This window comes from Pseudonaja textilis, chromosome 1 (assembly GCF_049901715.1).
Source record: "Pseudonaja textilis isolate UNSWEBS1 chromosome 1, rPseTex1.2, whole genome shotgun sequence".
Taxonomy (NCBI): Eukaryota; Metazoa; Chordata; class Lepidosauria; order Squamata; family Elapidae; genus Pseudonaja; species Pseudonaja textilis.
The window spans coordinates 225,921,716-225,940,144 of NC_141990.1; the positions used below are offsets into that span (position 1 = coordinate 225,921,716).

General features: G+C 43.7%; 1 protein-coding gene and 1 long non-coding RNA gene across 2 annotated transcripts; one reads left to right on the plus strand and one right to left on the minus strand.

The window, feature by feature from the left end:
- Positions 1 to 1,392: 1,392 nt before the first annotated feature.
- On the minus strand, positions 1,393 to 17,214 carry CBLIF (cobalamin binding intrinsic factor). Its single transcript, XM_026721353.2, has 9 exons — positions 17,106 to 17,214; positions 14,744 to 14,920; positions 13,233 to 13,376; positions 11,463 to 11,618; positions 5,865 to 6,046; positions 5,561 to 5,750; positions 4,061 to 4,196; positions 3,604 to 3,722; positions 1,393 to 1,564 (listed from the first exon to the last, which is right to left on the minus strand). The coding sequence occupies exons 1-9, from the start codon at positions 17,179 to 17,181 to the stop codon at positions 1,503 to 1,505; spliced, it is 1,242 nt and encodes a 413-aa protein (XP_026577138.1). The 5' UTR covers positions 17,182 to 17,214; the 3' UTR covers positions 1,393 to 1,502.
- Positions 4,412 to 13,934, plus strand: LOC148128061 (uncharacterized). Its single transcript, XR_015740864.1, has 2 exons — positions 4,412 to 5,620; positions 13,270 to 13,934. It is a non-coding gene; the product is annotated as an uncharacterized LOC148128061 (long non-coding RNA).
- Positions 17,215 to 18,429: the final 1,215 nt, after the last annotated feature.

Genomic DNA, 18,429 nt, shown 5'->3' on the forward strand with positions numbered 1-18,429 from the left:
TTCTGCTCTCTGAGAACAAAAGGCAAAAGATGGGGGCTTATTTCTGCATAGCATTTTGATATTTTAGAATAACACTTAATAAATGTACATGAAAGATGCAAATAGTTGTGATGGTATTTGTGGTTACTTGAATGTTTAGGGGAGGCCTCAAGGAGTATTACTGTGGATGTGAAAACCACTATTGACAAAACATCTGAGAATGAATTGAAGGTGTATATTTTGGCATATTTCTGCCTTTAATGTCACCCAGATGAATTGTAAAACTCCTGTGTATTAAAAGATAAATTTGGAAGTAGCAATGTAAACTGGAGAGGAATAAAGTAGGGAAATCATGCCCCCCACCCACCCCTACCAAGCCTTACTTACAAGTTAATTACAAGTTTCAACCTATTCCTTTGAAGGAATGTAAAAGAACGTCATTAACTGTTATTTTCTAGCTCAGGGCTGTCAAACACCCGGGCCCATAGGCCAGATACATCCCGTGTTGGCCACCCCCACCCCCGGTTTAGCGAAGGGGGAGAAAGCTGCTGTGACTACACGAGTTTGACACCCCTGTTCTAGCTGGATATAGAATGTCTTGTGTTTATGATAGCAATTGGGATTGGAACTTCCATCACTAAGTGATGCCATTGTAAAGCACAATTCATGGGACTGCATTGCTTAGTGACAGCAATTTTGACAGACATGGGTGTCATTGTAGCCTCAGGACTGCATGGATCATTAAACAGGAAGAGGCAGGAGTCCCAAGCAAGAAATGCAGGGTAGGTGGGGAAGGGCCATGGACAGTCCCTACAGAGCACAAGAGATAAATTATTTTTTTCTGTTGGTTTGTAGTTGTAGTTTTATTTTTGCTATATAGTATTCTACACTACTTTTGAGTATTTTGAAATGGGGAGGCATCAAACTAGTTAATTTAAAAAAGTAATCTAAGATGCTTTGTCTCTCACTTTAGAGGGAAGACTTCTATTTCAACAACTTTTATAAAATACAAGAATTTGAAGACCAGAGTTAAAAAGATAAAACATTTGTCCATCAGCAGTTAATGAAATTACATAGTCTTCTCCATTTCAGTAGGATGTATTTATGTCCATTTCAATTATATTATACATGCTAAATGTATATGCATATATGTAAGTCAGCATATGCAAGTGTTACTCAAGACTCTGTCCATTTATTTTGATATGTTTCAGATTGCAGAAAGAAAAATCTCTTTAAGATCTTTCTATTTTCCATGCTCATTTCTCTCTCTCTATGCTGAATATATCTCTGGCAGCATGTAATAAAATTGTCAGTCCCTTTGTAAGTATTTCAATATATCATGTCTTACAATAATTTACCTTTGTTGGCATTCAGTTATTAATTCCTTTTGAAACATACAATACATTGCATACATCAGATCAACATTTTTATTGTCATCTTGACACATGTTTTGACTGAAAAGGGGATCCTCTGATACAAAGCAGGCTTGAATGTTAGTCCTATCTTATATTGTAAGTGATAATTCAATATCTACTGAACATAGCCATAATTTCCTCCTTATCTTTCGGTTTGTAGCTGCCAACACCTGGAAAGATAAAAAAATACAATTTTAAAAAGTAAATCATACTCCGTACATTAGATATATTATAAGCCTTAATATGTGTAATGTTTGAAAACTAGTATTGCATTAGATAAATGCAGATACTCAGCTATACCTGACCACAGCCAGTCATGATGATGAAAAATTGTATGCGTACAATAATATCACAATACAACCCCCCTCCCCCCCCCCAAGGATGCATAAGCTGCAGCTGCCATGTAACCAACAAAAAGACAGCTGTTTTAAAAAGTAGAAAACAAGTGCTGTATTCACACTTGTCTATGGAGATTCTCAGTCATCCAGGTCATGATTGTCCCAAAAGTTCTTTGTTCAAGAGGCAACTGGACATTCTTGTTTTTCTCTGAAGATGTTTTGCTTCTCATCCAAGAAGTTTCTTCAGCTCTGACTGGATGGCAGGGAATGGAAGGATTTATTTTCCTTGCTGACAACTGGTCATTTGCATTATTTTAGTCATTGAGGCCACTTGGAGGTTTATCAAACACATGGCATATCATAGGAGAACAAACCCACCAGGACAAGATTCAGCAGTCCATCTGCATTTGAAAGACAAAGGCCACACTTTTGAAGATAGCAAAGTACTCATTTTGGACAGAAAGGACCACTGATTTGAAAGAGTGGTCAATGAGGCCATCTATGTCAAAACTGAACAACCCTCTCTCAACACAGGAAGGGATGTGACATCGTCTATTTCCAGTCCACAACACAGTCCTTTCAGCAGTTCCAAGATGTCTCCACATTCATTTGTACTACTCAGGTGACCCTGAGGATACAGATAAACCTCCAAGTGGCTCAATGACTCTCTAAAGTAATGCAAATGTCCAGCTGACTGCAAAAAATATAAATCCTTCCATTCCCCACCATCCAGTCAGAGCTGAAGAAACTTCTTGGATAAGCAAAATGTCTTCAAAAAAAAAAAACAAGTAAGTCCAGCTGCCTCTTGAAAAAGGCACCTTTGGGATATATTCACACTTCCAAGTGCACTGAAGCATCTTTTTAGAATCAAATCCAAAGCACTGCATACTCCTATCCACTGTACCAGGCATGTCCAACACACAGCCCATGAATAGCATGCAGCCTTGAACAGTTAAGTAAAGCAACACCACAGGATAATGAAAAATATATTTTTCCTTGGTTCAAGACAATTCCTCTTCATTCAATGCAGCCCAGGCAAGCTAAAAGATTGGACAACTATGTTCTATTGTAATATATTTGTGTCAGCTTTATACACATCTATAACTGAACAGCACTAGATAATGTTAGGCAACCATTTATTAGAGGACCAGTTACTCTTCTAAATCTTTAAGGTTCTGTCCCTTTGTTTTCATGGAATCTTCACTTTGGTATTGTACTCCTCAACCTTTTCTTCAACTTGATCCTTTGCCCAGTCTTTTTCTGGGACTACATTTCACCCCTAACTTCATTTGATTGATGCTCTTGTTAATGCAACTGTCTTCCACCTAGACTGCGTGCTGAACTGATTAACAACCTTGATTTTTCTTGAGTTGCCTATCAGTCACTTTAGTAAATGGGTAAAATTTGTATATTATGTTTCCTCTATACAACTTGTCCTTTGGGAATTGTGCATTTGAGTAGGCTCTCAATTAATTGCAGCACTTGGAAATCTTGTCTGGAATCAAAAGCTAAGTAGAGTCAAAGCTAATTAGTCTCTAGATAGGGTATTTCTAAGTCATGCCAGTACTGTAGTATAGACTGAGAAGTTGAAAGCTTATTCCAGGAGAGGGCAAAGACACATAATTTCAGTGTTTCACTGAGAAAACTACCTAGATATATCTATAAAATAATGAGGAGTTGAGATCGACTTGAAGACTATGCCATCTTAACAGGCATCAAACTATTATTTTGGGTTTGTTGATTATTATTGTCATATAGCTGCATATTCACTAATAAGTTAATCATAATTAAGATATGTGATAAAGGCTGAAAGTATCTGGAGGAACTATGTTGTATGTTTCAGCACTTTCCTTCATCGCAAGAAAATGTACCTTGTTCAAGGGGTGTTTTGCCACTGAGGAACTGCCAGTAAGTCTTTTCATTGGTGCTGCCTTGGACGCCATTGATAGAGGTGACCATGGGGCCCCAAGAGGTCTCCTCTGTTTGAAAGCTGCAAGATGCCAAATTCATTAAAAATGTAACAAGAAGGAAGGATGAATACGAAAATGCTGAATTATGTCATAACACGTTAAGAGATATTTAATATACACATAAGAAAAATTGAAAAAAACCAGAAAAGATCAGGAATGTTATAGGTGAAAATAGTTCATAGAAATCAAATATTCAAATTTATCCAGCCTCCAGCCCAAAGACAATTTAAAATACATTGATAAAGGTTTACCTGAACTGAAAATAAGAAAAGTTTCACATCCTACGCTGAATGCCCCCCACCCCCCAAAAAACATTCAGAGACCTAATTTATAATGAATCTACCAGGAGTCTATTTACCTGAATTCCTTTGCATTAAGTTTTTGAGCTGCTTTTAAGACAGTGAGCAGCACAGAACCCTTCGGCACTTGCACAGTTGTGGAATAATTGAAGTGAGGTCCTATTAGCTTATTGATTACTGTATAATGCACTGTTACTACAAATGAAAGAGAAGAGACAGCAGGTAAAGTAAACTCATTAAACCTTAATATCCTATGGCCGTTTCTAGATTTTCGCAGCAGAGGGTCAGCGATATGAACTAGACTTGGCAGCAAATTTAAAGGAGGTTTATCAAACACATGCACTTCTTGGTGCAGTGAAAATAGATCCATAGGCAAAATTAAAATATGCTTGTTATACCAGAGCTCCATATCTACATTACACATTTTTCCTTGCATCTGGTATAACTGCAATGGTGTACAGCTCTCCCATTGTACAACTTTCCAGAATCACAGTACCACAACTCCAGAACCAACCCTGGCCAGTATGACAAGAAGAATGATGCTAATAAGCCCACTGTTTTCATCATTATGGATGAGCTATTGAGTAGAAGCTGTAGGTAAATAACACTGAACAAATTGGATCATTACAGGCTGGGCAATCCATTGCATACCTACATCATCACCTTTGTTTTGTGGATTCAAGAAGCATTCAAATTAGATGAAAAATCTATTTGGCTTTGGTGGCATAATTTTGTGGAGGGTTCTGCAATTCTTTCAAAATAGGAACACAAGCCACTAATTTTAGTGTTTTAAACCTCTGGTAGCATAACATTTATTTTGAATGAAAATAGATTTGAATTTAAAAATGCTGAAAATTGTTCCCCATACCCTATCAATGGCTTTAGAATGTTCCAATCGTGCAGTGGGGTGGATTTACAATTTTTTTTCCTACTTGGTTCTATGAATAGTTCCCAGAGAGCTCAAAGACCAACCTCTGTCAACGCTGGTGAGCTGAGCTGTTTTTTAGCTCAACTGAGACAAGGCAATCCACTCTGCTGTGTGAATCAGCTGAACTAAAAACCAAGGGAATATAGACAGGAAAGGGTGGCTGCAGGTGGGGTGGGGCAGCCAGAGGTGGTATTTGCCGGTTCTGCGAACTGGTCAAAATTTCCACTACCAGTATGCCAGACCCAGCTGAATACCACCTCTGGTCAAATAAATACATTTTGAAAGTATGGCTAAAAAGTGCTTGTCCTTGTTTACCTTATCTGACTCTGGCGCCCTCCAGGGAAATATCCAAAATGCACCCAGGTGAAATAAATATTACCTGGAAATAGCACTGTTTCCTCCACCTCCATCATTCCCTTTCTTCCAGGATAGCTGTTATGGGGTCCAGGAATTCCAGCATAACAAATAACTGCAAAACTGTACTTTTGGGGGGTGTGGAAATATAGTGCTGGGAAAGGTGGATTTACAATGCAAGCCTCATTAAGCTGTGCCTCTATTTCTCTATTTTTCTCTCTTTGAGAGAACAAGGGAGTGCCAGAGGAGTTTCTTTCCACTGAAGAAGCTGCCTTACCAGTTTCGGAGCTGCAGGTGAGATCCCTGACATCCAAATATGTTTTGCCCACCAGAGAAGGTAGGATCTGAGAAGCAGCAGCAGATGGAGTGCTAAAGGCTCCCTCGGTGATCTTACTCAGCACTTCATTCAGGGTCTTTGGGCAATTCCATGCATTAGCAGAGTAGAACTCAGAAGTAACACTGAGAGCCTGGAAATTGTTGAGTGAGAGAGAGAGAAGAAAGAGAGATGCTCAGTAAGATTCAAAGGGATAAAGACCAGATTGCTGGATTTTCATTCCTCCCAAATAAAAGGTCAGATGTACCTGCATTGCAAGGCCAGTGCTATAGATATTTCCAAGGAGGCCATTGGACTGCTGTTCATTAAGGATATCCTTTGTGGCCAGGGCCAAGGCTGCTCGTATAGTTCCGGTAAATTTGCTCTGTTGAGGCGAGATCTTTTCTTCATACACGCAGAACAGTGCTAGGGTTGCTACAGCAGCAGTATCTGAATTACATCAACAAAGAAGTGCACAGTGCGAAGAAAGTCAGGAGTATTTGCCAATTTAGAAAGAGTCATGGATCTCTTCGGTATAAGAGCTGGACAATAGCAGATATCTGAGAGAAGCAGGCCAAATTGGAAAAGGCCGTTTATTACAAGTTGTCATTGTGGATGATGCAATGGCTAATGGATTCCAAGCTTATCAATCACTTGCTCATCATAAAGTTCCCTGAGGTTCTACTTGCCATCTCTCAATCCAGCCTGTTCTGTACAGACATTTGAATACTCGAAATCCGGCAGCCCGGATTGGCTAAAGCGCACGGCCACAGGATTGGCTGAGTGCGCGGCACTGATTGGTCGTTCGGAATCGACCGCGATTGGCTGAGCCGATCGCGGGCGATTCAAAACGACCCGATTGGCCGCAGCACTCAGCAGAAAGTGCTTTTAAGCCGCGCTTCTTCCCCACTCTCCCCACTTGTGTCTTACCCTAATAAATGAGCTGAACCAAGTCACCGACTCGCGTCCTTTGTTCGTATGAGATATACGACACTGGCGACGAAGGTGGGATTTTAAAACAAGTCCCACACCGCACGTGGCCCACGGAACCGCAACCGGCAGCATGGCCAGCGGCAACGTGCCACCCGCTCCCTTCAACCAAGCTACGGAGGATTGGGAATCGTACATAGACCGATTCCTCATGTTCCTGGAGAGTAGCAACCTCAAGGACGCGAACGGGCAGAGGAAAAGGGCCGTTTTCCTCACACACTGCGGGCCCGCAGTGTTTAAAATGGCAAAAGCCCTCGCCAAGCCGCTCGACGTAAAGGCCATGGACTGGGCTGATCTCGAACCGCTGCTGAGGAGCCACTACGCACCCGCCGTGCCCACCCTCATCCGCCGGCACGAATTCTACCGCCGCGATCAGAAGCAAGGGGAGAGCGTCAGCAACTTTGTGGCCGACCTCAGAGACCTCGGGGGCCTGTGCGGGTTCACCGATCTCGATGAAGCCCTGCGGGACCGCGTCGTCCTCGGCCTCCGGGACCCCGTCCTGCAGAGCCGGATCATGGCAAAGGGCGACATTTCCCTCGCCGACGCCCTTGCCGAAGCCACCGCAGCAGAAGCGACCCGGAAATCAGCGGCCCAATTGCGGCAAGCCGGCACCGCGGAGCGACCCGCCATGACCGAAGCGACCGCGACCCCCGAGAACCAGTCCGGATTCGACCATCGAGCAGCCGCCTCCACACATCACGGCGATCTCGAATCCCCCTCCGACTCAGAAGATGACGAGGAGGACATCCACCGGCTGCAGACGGGACGCAACCGGCGCGAGCAACGGAACCGAAAATCAAAGTTCCAGTGCGCCGGCTGCGGCGGCGAACACCCGCGGTCGAAATGCCGGTTCTTTGATGCAATATACCGGCATTGCGACAAGCGGGGCCACATCGCCAAGGTCTGCCGTTTTCAAACGGAACCACAGCCCCGCCACCGAGACAGCAGCCCACAGAGACGCGACAACGCCAGACGCGACAACACCCCCAAGGAACCGCTACTGGGATAGCGAGAGCCGTTGGAGCCGGGAAGCGAGGAGCCGCCGTTTCAACGAAAACCGCCAGCGCGAGGAAACGCACCAGACGGTCATCGTTGGCCATTCCTCCAACTGGGATGGCCGGAAGGTCCACGTGGAGGTCGCCATCGAAGACCGCCCCTGCAAAATGGAAGTCGACTCCGGATCTTACCTATCCATGGTCGCGTGGCGGGAAATTAAGCGGCTAGTACCCTCCATGAAACGGCACGAGCTGGAGAGCCAGAAACTCATCCTCAAAGACTACCAGGGGAATCGCATCCCCGTGGTAGGGACCGGGCACTTCAAGGTCACATTTAAAGGGCGCACCGAAATACTACCCCTAACCATCGTCGAGCGAGACCGCCCCAGCCTCCTGGGACTTCAATGGTTCGCGCCGTTGGGACTAGAAGTGACCGGCACCAACCACGTCGCCGAGGCGGACTGGGAGGAGCAGCTCGTGCGCGAGTTCCAAGAGGTCTTCGACGGAAACCTAGGCAAGTACCGGGGCCCCCAATATCGTTCAGCCTTGACCCCACCATTGCCCCTATCCGCCTCAAACCCCGGCGAGTGCCTTTTGCCCTCCGCCCCAAAATCGATGAGCAATTAAATAAGCTCATCGAGCAGGGAGTCCTCGAGCCAACGGACCATGCCCGATGGGAGACCCCTATAGTCACCCCGATAAAGCCAGATGGGTCGGTGAGAATCTGCGGGGACTATAAGGCCACCCTGAACCGCGCGCTACAACAAAGCGCCTACCCCGTCCCAGTAGTGCAACACCTTCTACACTCACTGGGGGGGGGGCAGGGTTTTCGCCAAACTCGACCTGGCCCAAGCCTATCAGCAACTGCCGGTCGACGAGGAAACCGCAGAAGCGCAGACTATAGTCACACACCGAGGGGCATTCCGCTGCAAGAGGCTCCAATTGGAGTCAGCGTAGCCCCGGGGTATTTCAAAGCCTAATGGAGAGGCTCCTCCGGGGCATAAAAGGGTAGTACCCTATTTTGACGACGTGTTGGTAGCCGCGGCCGACCAGAAACAATTGGACGGCCGCCTAAGGGAAGTACTGCAAAGATTCCAAAGTGCAGGACTAAAAGTTAAGAGGGAGAAATGCCAACTGCGCACGGCACGGGTCGAATTCCTGGGGTACCTACTAGATCAGCACGGAATCCACCCCACCGAGGGCAAAATAAAAGCCGTCAAAGAAGCCCCGAAACCCAGAAACAAAACTGAGTTACAAGCATTCCTGGGGTTGATTAATTTCTACAATGTTTTCCTGCCCCAAAAGGCGACCGTGGAGGAACCGTTGCATAGGCTGCTCGACAAGGCAGCCACCTGGACGTGGGGGAGACGAGAAGAGGACGCTTTCAACAAAACCAAGGACCTTCTCACATCGGACGCTGTCCTCATCCAGTACAGCGAGACACTCCCCATCACGGTAACGTGCGACGCATCACCCTTCGGCGTAGGAGCCGTCCTCAGCCACACCCTCGCCGACCGGAAAGAAGCACCCATCGCCTTTTTCTCAAGGACCCTTTCAAAACCCGAAAGAAACTACAGCTAATTGGACAAAGAGGCTCTAGCAATCGTCGCAGCCGTAAAGAAATTCCACGAATACCTTTACGGCAGGACCTTCTCCATAATCACGGACCACAAACCGCTGCTGGGAATACTGGCGGGAGACCGGGCCACCCCAATCATCCTCTCCCCAAGGATGACAAGGTGGTCCGAATTTCTCGCCGCCTACAATTACCGGCTAATCCACCGCCCCGGTAAGTCAATCCCGCACGCGGATGCCCTCAGCCGCACACCATTGCCCACCCTGGACGCTGACCCAGCACCCACCACAGCCACCCTGAGCATCGAGACCTTACCCAACCTACCCCTGACCGTGTCAGACATTGCCCTAGCAACCAATAAAGACAAACGTCTGGCGCAGGTCCTAAGATGGGTGGGAAAAGGGTGGCCGGAGAAGGACGTGGACAACGAGTTCAAAGCTTACCGGAACCAACAAACAGAGCTATCAACGCAGAAAGGCTGTCTACTGTGGGGGGACAGAGTCATAGTCCCAGAAAAATTGCAAAAAGAAGTCCTGAGCATGCTGCACGAAGGGCACCCCGGCATCGTTAGGACAAAAGCCCTGTCCAGAAGTCACGCCTGGTGGCCAGGGATGGACAAGGAGATCGAAGCCTGGGTGGCCTCCTGCAAGCAGTGCCAGGAATCAAGACCAAACCCCCCCGCCGCCCCGATCCTGGAATGGGAAACCCCTCGGGGGCCATGGTCCCGAATCCACGTAGATTTCGCGGGACCAACCAGAGGACACACCTTCCTGGTAACCGTAGATGCTTACTCCAACTGGCTGGAGGTAAGCAACATGAAGACAACTACCACAGATGCCGTCATCAGAGAACTCAGCAAGCTCTTCGCAACCCACAGCCTTCCCGATGTCATCGTGTCAGACAACGGCCCCCAGTTCACCGCGCTACCCTTCGAGAAATTCTTGGCAGAACGAGGGATCCGACACGCATTAACGGCACCGGCGCACCCGGCGGCGAACGGAAGGGCGGAGAAAATGGTCCAATTCACAAAAAAGACCATCCAAAAGATCGAAACCGGGGACATACAAGACAAAATAAACCGGATGCTACTAATTCAGCACATAACCCCGAGCACTACGACGAACAAGAGCCCAGCGGAGCTACTAATGGGGAGGAAATTGCGATCACCGCTCGACCGTTTGCACCCCACATACAACCGGAAAGACCCCCTGACTCCACCAGCAAACGCAGAACATTCGCACCGGGAGACAGGGTCTGCAAAAAACCTTACCGGGACCCCCTCTGGATACCGGCAACGATCACCCAAGCAACAGGCCCACACTCGTACCGCCTTCAAACTACCGACGGACGACCGTGGAAACGCCACATCGACCAATTGAGAGCAAGAACCACCGCGGGAAATACAACCGACACGCAAATACCAGACACTGAAAGGAACCGGCAAAACACCAACCAAGAGGGGAGGAAGCCCCAAAGAACAAAAAGAACAAACCCACCCAAAAAGAAACCAGCAGTACTCACCACCTGAAGAACCGGAGAGCGACCCACTCGAAGCCTCACCTGGAAGGAGCAGCCGAGCCAGCTCAACCGACCCGGAAGCCCGAGCGGGAGCAGCCAAGCCAGCTCAACCAGCCCGGAAAAGCCGAGCGGGAGCAGCGAAGCCAGCAGCTCGACCAACCCGGGGAGACCAGGAGGGAGCCGCGGCGAGAGGCCTGACTCACCCTTCCAGGCGGTTCCATCAACGAGGCGGAGAGCGACAGGAGTCCCACCCGAACCGGCCGACAGCCAGGAGACAACTGACCAGCACAAGTCAAGTCGGAAAATACGGAGCCCGCCTACTTACGGGACTACGTCACGTGGACCAAACCAAGAGGGAGGGTGTTCTGTACAGACATTTGAATACTCGAAATCCGGCAGCCCGGATTGGCTAAAGCGCACGGCCACAGGATTGGCTGAGTGCGCGGCACTGATTGGTCGTTCGGAATCGACCGCGATTGGCTGAGCCGATCGCGGGCGATTCAAAATGACCCGATTGGCCGCAGCACTCAGCAGAAAGTGCTTTTAAGCCGCGCTTCTTCCCCACTCTCCCCACTTGTGTCTTACCCTAATAAATGAGCTGAACCAAGTCACCGACTCGCGTCCTTTGTTCGTATGAGATATACGACACAGCCTATTTCCCAGGATCATTACAAGGTATCATTAAGACATCTACTTTGAAGACTTTCAAAGCTCAGAATTAAAAGGTAATTTAAAATCATATTCAAAATCATATATATGTTTGTGTCTCTGTGAAGCATTATCTTACCTACAGAGAAATGACCTTTGAGCTGGAAACTATTAGCCAGCACTTCCTTGGCCAGGGCAGTGGCAGCCCTTTCAAGTTCTGGACTTTTTTCTACACACAGAGCCAAAGTATCTAGAGCCAATTGGTAGTAGGTTGTCTTGGGAGTCCCAGTAGTTTCTGAAAAGTAAGCATGTTTATCAGTTACTTCCAGTATGGTCACAGAAGATATTTACCCTCCATCTATAACTGTTTGGAGGTTGAGTTCAAAATGAGGCAGAAATTGAAAACTACTTCTAAACAGTACTATTGGAGAAGGAGGGATCTGAAATCACAAATCGGCTATACTTCCATGGGATCCTCCTGAAATTTATAACCATAATGGTTCAGGATTCTAAATCACAAAAATACCCTTTTATCAACTAGCATTTTCCAGGTCTGTAGAAATCAATTGCAGAATTGCCAAGCTGGCATCAAAACTGAAGTCGTCTCATCTGGAAGATGTCCACATAGTTAGTGTATAGGGAATGATTGAGTTTATAGCTGCAGATTTTCCCCTCTAATGTGGAAGGCAGCATTCAGTCAAACAGACTCCCTGCCAATCTTTTATCTCCATTTCTAGCACTGTTGACTTTTTCTTTGCTTATCTCAATTTCCTCAACATTGTGTGGGAACCAGGGGAAATGATAAGAAGGGGCAGAAAATGAAGTCCCATTCTCCTGCTGCATGAGAGTTTATAATACTATAGGGAGAATATCTCAAATGGTCTATAAACCTCTCCAAGGCATAATTTATAATATTACCTACCCCACAATACTGACTTTTGTGTAAAGTGTCTGTGAGATATATTGCTGGAAACTCAGGATGCAAAGATACAGATATCAAATTGTTAAACTAGATTTTGTACTTTATGAGTTCTACTCTTTCTAGCACAGAACGTATCTTCAGCCTGAAGATATCTTCCCCACAAGTATATCTTCCCCACAAGTATATTACCGGTAGCACAACATCACCTTTTCAAGATCTTGAAAAGGTTTTGCTGTTTTCAGTAGGTGTTATGTAAAGTGTTGATTAACTGGGATATATAATGTGCTACATGGTGAAGTTTAGCTGTGGTGTCAGGTCTTTTGATTTTAATGATTTTATTGATACCATTTTATTTTTGAGTGGTGAGCTGCCCAGAATTTGGTTCATAATGAGTAGCTAGATAAATAATACTGTATAAATAAATAACTACATACATAATATTACAAAGCCATGATCTATTACCATCAGTATTGTAGATCAATTTTGCAGCTGTTATAAAAGTACATTTCCTTCAGAAAATTTATTTCTGCAGAATAAATGTGCGTGAAGATCAGAATGAATAGAAATTGTGAGGTATTGTATGTGGAGAACTGAATTCTGATGAAAATGTGCACTAACTAAGGGTTTAGTAAGGTTTGTAAGCAATTAAACTTGCATTTGTCTTTCAAATGCAGAAGAGAATATGTTGCTCATAAAAGGGACAAAGAACAGGTAATTGTCAACCTGACTAAGAAAATAATTATAGTATTGATTGATTATTTCTTTCCTGAGATAGATAGTTGAGTGCTAGTTTGTTGATGATCCTGGAACTGCTTGGAGCTATCTGAACTGCATAGATAACATTCCTAAAATACATGGACATTTCAATTCAACTGAATACCATCCTTGAAAGCCAATGGTGGGGGAAAGTACACAGACAGTTGGATTAATTATTCCTTTTGTTTTCTAAGTGAAAGGCAGGAATCTAATGCCCATTTGTCTCCTTACGGATATGCTTAATCTCTTCCTTTGTTTTCTCCTCAAGGACTTGGACCAGGTTGACATGTTTTTCTGGCGTGGTGACATCAGCAGGATTCTGACAGGCGGACCGAAGAGCTAGAACATAAAGGGCCACTTTGCCAGAGGTCATCTCTGCAAGAAGGGATGAGAGAGGACAAAGACTGAATAAGCAATGCTTCGAAAGCAATAAAGAACCCTTTCGCATCCTGGCTGGAAGTCTAGACTGCAGCCCAAAACATTTGGGAGAGCTGCTTTAAAATTGGGATATAATTGGACACCCTCTCTGATTCTTTTTCCTTGAATACATTGCAGAACCATGTGGTTGATATTTTAAAGGCAAAGTAGTGATAATATAAGATTTCATGGACTGGAGTTCCTGGTGTCAGATGCTCCTTACTGCAATCTGTGAAAGTCTAGACAGATATGGCTGAATTAGTACAGACTCACAGTTGTTAATATAATTTCAGCTCCAGGAAGAAAAAAAACATGCTTCTAATCAAAACTGTTTTGCTTTTGTCATGAAGCTCTTAATTTCTTTTTTTATCATCATTAGAACCTACTGCTTTTATTCCATGGAAGGGATTTTTAGCTACAATTTAACCCACTCTCTTACATGGGAGCAGGCTTCTTTAGACTTTATGAAATTTCTGAGAGGACTATAAATAAATCAGTTGTATTTATGCCACCCAACAGACTGTGTGTGGTCTGAAAATTTATTTTAAATATGAGAGGTACAAATTATGAGGATTATGAGGACAATGTGGTCCCACATGAATGGAGAATGATGATCCAGAGTAGGTTTAGGGTACAAAAGTGTGTTACATACATACATACATATATACATACTATTGTATCCTATACTTAAAAAATAACAACTTTAAACCATGGAAGAATCACCAGTTAAAAGAGAAGTGAGAGTAAAAAGGGGCACCAGCCTGGAGTCACACCCTGGGAGGAAACATTATAAATCAGACTACCGAAGCCTTACCTACTGGTTCCCAAAGGAATGCAGTCTGGGAAGATTCTTTTAATACAGGTGATCAACAATAAAAACAAAACTGCTTTGGCCTATTCAAAAATTTGTTCTGATTCCTTGTGACAAATAATAACAGGGAAACATTTAGCAGATGAACTTTTGCCAGTGTGTACATATGACCATGATAAAAACTTTGCCAGTTAGTGGCTATTTACTACCAAGAAAAAGCTGACTGGCAATTATAGAAATAGAATAGGACATTTAATTTTATTTAATTTTGGGAAGTATATTGTGGTTAAAAGTAGAATGTACTGGTAAAAACAAAATAACAAAACTTCATGGTATTTTTCGCAATCAGGTTAGCTTTAGTAAGTTAGCTGGTTATTAAAAGTGACAGCTGAAAAACTATTTTTATGTTTCCCTCTTTACAAAATGGATCAAATGAAAAAGATCTGAACTGCTTCAGAAGTGGTTATAGAAACCAATTTATTTATGTGAAAGCTTCTCATTTCAAATATCGTACCTGTTCCAGCTGTTTCTTTTATCTGTCGCACCAAATGCATTATCACACTAAGGTTGTGATCCTTAGCCAGGTTCAAAGCAATCAGGATACTGGGGTCAGGTTTGCCCTGCAGGCTGGCCCAGTTTTCCAGTTGAGTCAGGATGCTGCTAACCAACCCTTGCTGATCATTTGGGACAGCTAAAATCAAGACAGCCAGAGATTTATCAAGAACAGCCTTTGTTCCTAGACAACTCTCATGTAACTTGTCAATGGAATTATAATTTAGCCTCAGATATTGTCGCTACAAGTAGTCCTTGACTTATTACCTCAGTTGGGCCCAAAATTTCTGTGGCTAAGCAAAACATTTGTTAAGTACATTTTGCTCCAGTTTACAACTTTTCTTGCCATACTTGTTAAGTGAATCACTGCAGTTGTTAAGTTAGTAACATGGTTGTTAAGTGAATCTGACTTCTCCATTGACTTTGCTTGTCAGAAGGTCACAAAAGCTGATCCCGTGATCCCAGGACACTGCAACCATCATAAGTATGAGTCAATTGCCAAGCATCTTAATTTTGAACACATGAGCATGGGGATGCTCCAAACCAGGGGTGGGATTCAACCGGTGTTACTACCAGTTTGGTGACTACGTTTTGCCCTGTGCGTGTGTGTAAAACAACCTTAGGCTGTGCCGCACAGACAGCTGAAAAGCACTGTGCACAGGTGCGCAGAGTTTGAAAAATCTCTTTTTCTCTACTTTTTCAACCTTAGCTGTGCCACGCAAAGCAACTGAGGTTGAAAAAGCAGGAAATAAAGGACAGGTAAGAGCCCAGGCGGGTGGGCGGGCCAAACAGTAGCAAACACAGAATTGGTTCTGTGTCTGCTGCTCTTCAGAGCTACTGGCTCTATACAACCAGGCAGAACCGGTAGCATCTCACTCCTGCTGCAAACAGTCATAAGTGCAAAAAATGGTCATAGGCCACTTTTTTCAGTGCCGTTGTAACTTCAGACAGTCAATAAATGCACTGTTGTAATTCAAGGACTTCCTGTATTACATTTTATTTTCTGTCCACCAAAAAGTTTTTGCCCGCTAGTGAGTTCTGTTATTACAACAAGGATAGCTTCAAATGCTATACATACAAGCTTAAGGTCCATTATTTTCATAGAAACTAAGATCAACAAAGATAATAGAGATTAAAGATAATGACAGATTGGGTTTTATCCAATATTACATTTTAATTACTTTTTTACAGAACTATTTCCATGAGCCAAAGTTGGCCTGACGTAAACGCTCTATGCATCAGTAATCCATGCAGTGCACAAATATTATAATGTTTCTAGGGCTGTAAAAGAGGTGCTTTGCACAGTACGGTAGTGCAAATGAAGCACTTATTTTCAAAATAACCCCCTAAGCAGGGGGTTGGACAAGTAGACCTCCAAGTTCCCTTCCAACTATTCTATTCTATTCTATTCTATTCTATTCTATTCTATTCTATTCTATTCTATTCTATTCTATTCTGTTCTGTTCTGTTCTGTTCTGTTCTGTTCTTTTTCTATTCTATTCTATTAGGATAACAGAGTTAGAAGGGACCTTGGAGATTTTCTAGTCCAACCTCCTGCTCAGGCAGGAAATCCCATACCATTTCAGACAAATGATGGTCCAATCTCTTCGGAACACCTACAAGTTCTGGAGGCAAGTCATTCCACTGAGTAACTGTCAGGAAATTTCTCTTTAAATCTAAGTTGGTTCTCTCCTTGATTAACTTCTATCCACCGCTTCTTGTCCTGTCTTCAGGTGCTTTGGAGAATAGGTTGCCCCCTCTTCTTTGTGACAGCCCTTCGGGTATTGGAACACTCACTGCTATCATATCACCCATAGTCCTTTAGTATTTAGTATTTTTTTAGTATTTATTTGATTTGTCAATCGCTTACAAGATACAGGTATAAATATAAGGGTATAAGATACAGGTATAAATATAGTTTTGAATACATGAGATAGATACAGATACAGGTATAAATATAGTTTTGAATACATGAGATAGATAGATAGATTATAAGAAAAATAAAAAAACAATAGGACAGGGATGGTAGGCACGATTGGTGCGCTTATGCACACCCCGTACAGGCCTCTTAGGAATGGGGTAAGGTCAATAGTAGACAGTCTAAGGTTAAAGTTTTTGGGGTTTGGGGAAGAAACCACAGAGTCAGATAGAGTATTCCAGGCATTGACTACTTCTTTCCATTAAACTAGACATACCCAATTCCAGCATCCAAGTCTTTGCAAGGCTCAAGGCTCATTTGGCTGTGAAGATCAGTCAACAGATCTTCAAGAAGCATCAATCTAAGGAAGGCTAATCAAAGAGGAAGAGTGATTCAAAAAACTTACAGCAAGTTCCTGAAGAAATGGAAGCCGCATTGGTGACTGTGCAGAACACATACAGGATAATAGTGAAGAGGAACATTTTGGGATAGGAATCTGTGTTTGTCCTTTCTTTTAGGCCAGGTCTTCCTTGATGTGGTAAAATTTTTGAAGTCAATGGTGAAAATGTGTTTTTCCCCCCTTTATATAGACTCCCTGCCAATCTTTTATCTCCATTTCTAGCACTGTTGACTTTCTTTGCTTATCTCAAATTTCTCAACATTGCCTGGGAACCAGTTTGAGTAGGAGATGCCAAAGAACAAATCTTTTCAGAGAAATTGGTGGGGCAGGTGTACATATTAGCAGAAGGAAGATGGCTAATGTAATTTGGCAAGATGTTGACACAATCTGCGAGAGAACAGCCACTTGCTAAGAAATCATTTGCTGAGCCATGCATCTAGCACATATTAATGGCTAGGAAGGGATACATTTCATGGAGGAGAAGTTGGGTTGAGAAAAAGGAAATAAAACTGAACTGGACCTGTCCTTCCGAGCTGTCTTGACAACGAAAAATAGCACTTGTATCTTCCACCAGAGTCCTGACTCCAAACTCTCTTAGTTTGGGTATTTGTAGAACGTGGTAGAAATTCTATAGATGAGGTGTATTATATGATTTAACCAAAAAAGCAGCCTATGGTTTATCCAAGAAGGGAACGTGAACCCAGCCTGAATATGTAGTATATCACCTCAATTGTCTCAAGAATGGAGGAAATGGCTTCCTCATTTAGGTAAGGAAATAGCTTATAGAGTTTCATTGGAAGAAGCCAAGGCACCTGCATGAGCTATAAATGAAGCCAATGAGAGGGCCCAGGACTTGGTTCTCACCTGAGAGAATTCTTGAGTAGTTGCTGTGAACAATGGAGAATTATCTAAGAACATGGGCTTTGTTGCTTTTAATCACTGCTGTTTCTACTCAGAACTCCTCAGGTAAATGCAGAGAGGGAATAAAACTTGGGAGAACTGAAAAGAAACTGCTTTGGTTGATTGCTTTTGATGTGCACTGTACTAATACTATGCCGTCAGAGGAACAGACTTAAATGTTCTCTTATTACAAAATGTTTCCCATTAGTAGAAAACTATATCAGTGCTATTATTGATGTAACAGAAGAGTTAACTTTTTTCTTTAATGTGCTCAAAATAGAAAACACCCAGCTCACCAGGCTAGTGAACCATTGTTGGGTTAGAGGAGAAAGTATATTTATTAGGACACCTCTCCAAGCTGTAAAAAGGGGAAACGTTATGGAATCTGCCTCAGAATTAAAAAGAAAACCTAATGGTTTTTAAAGTTTTG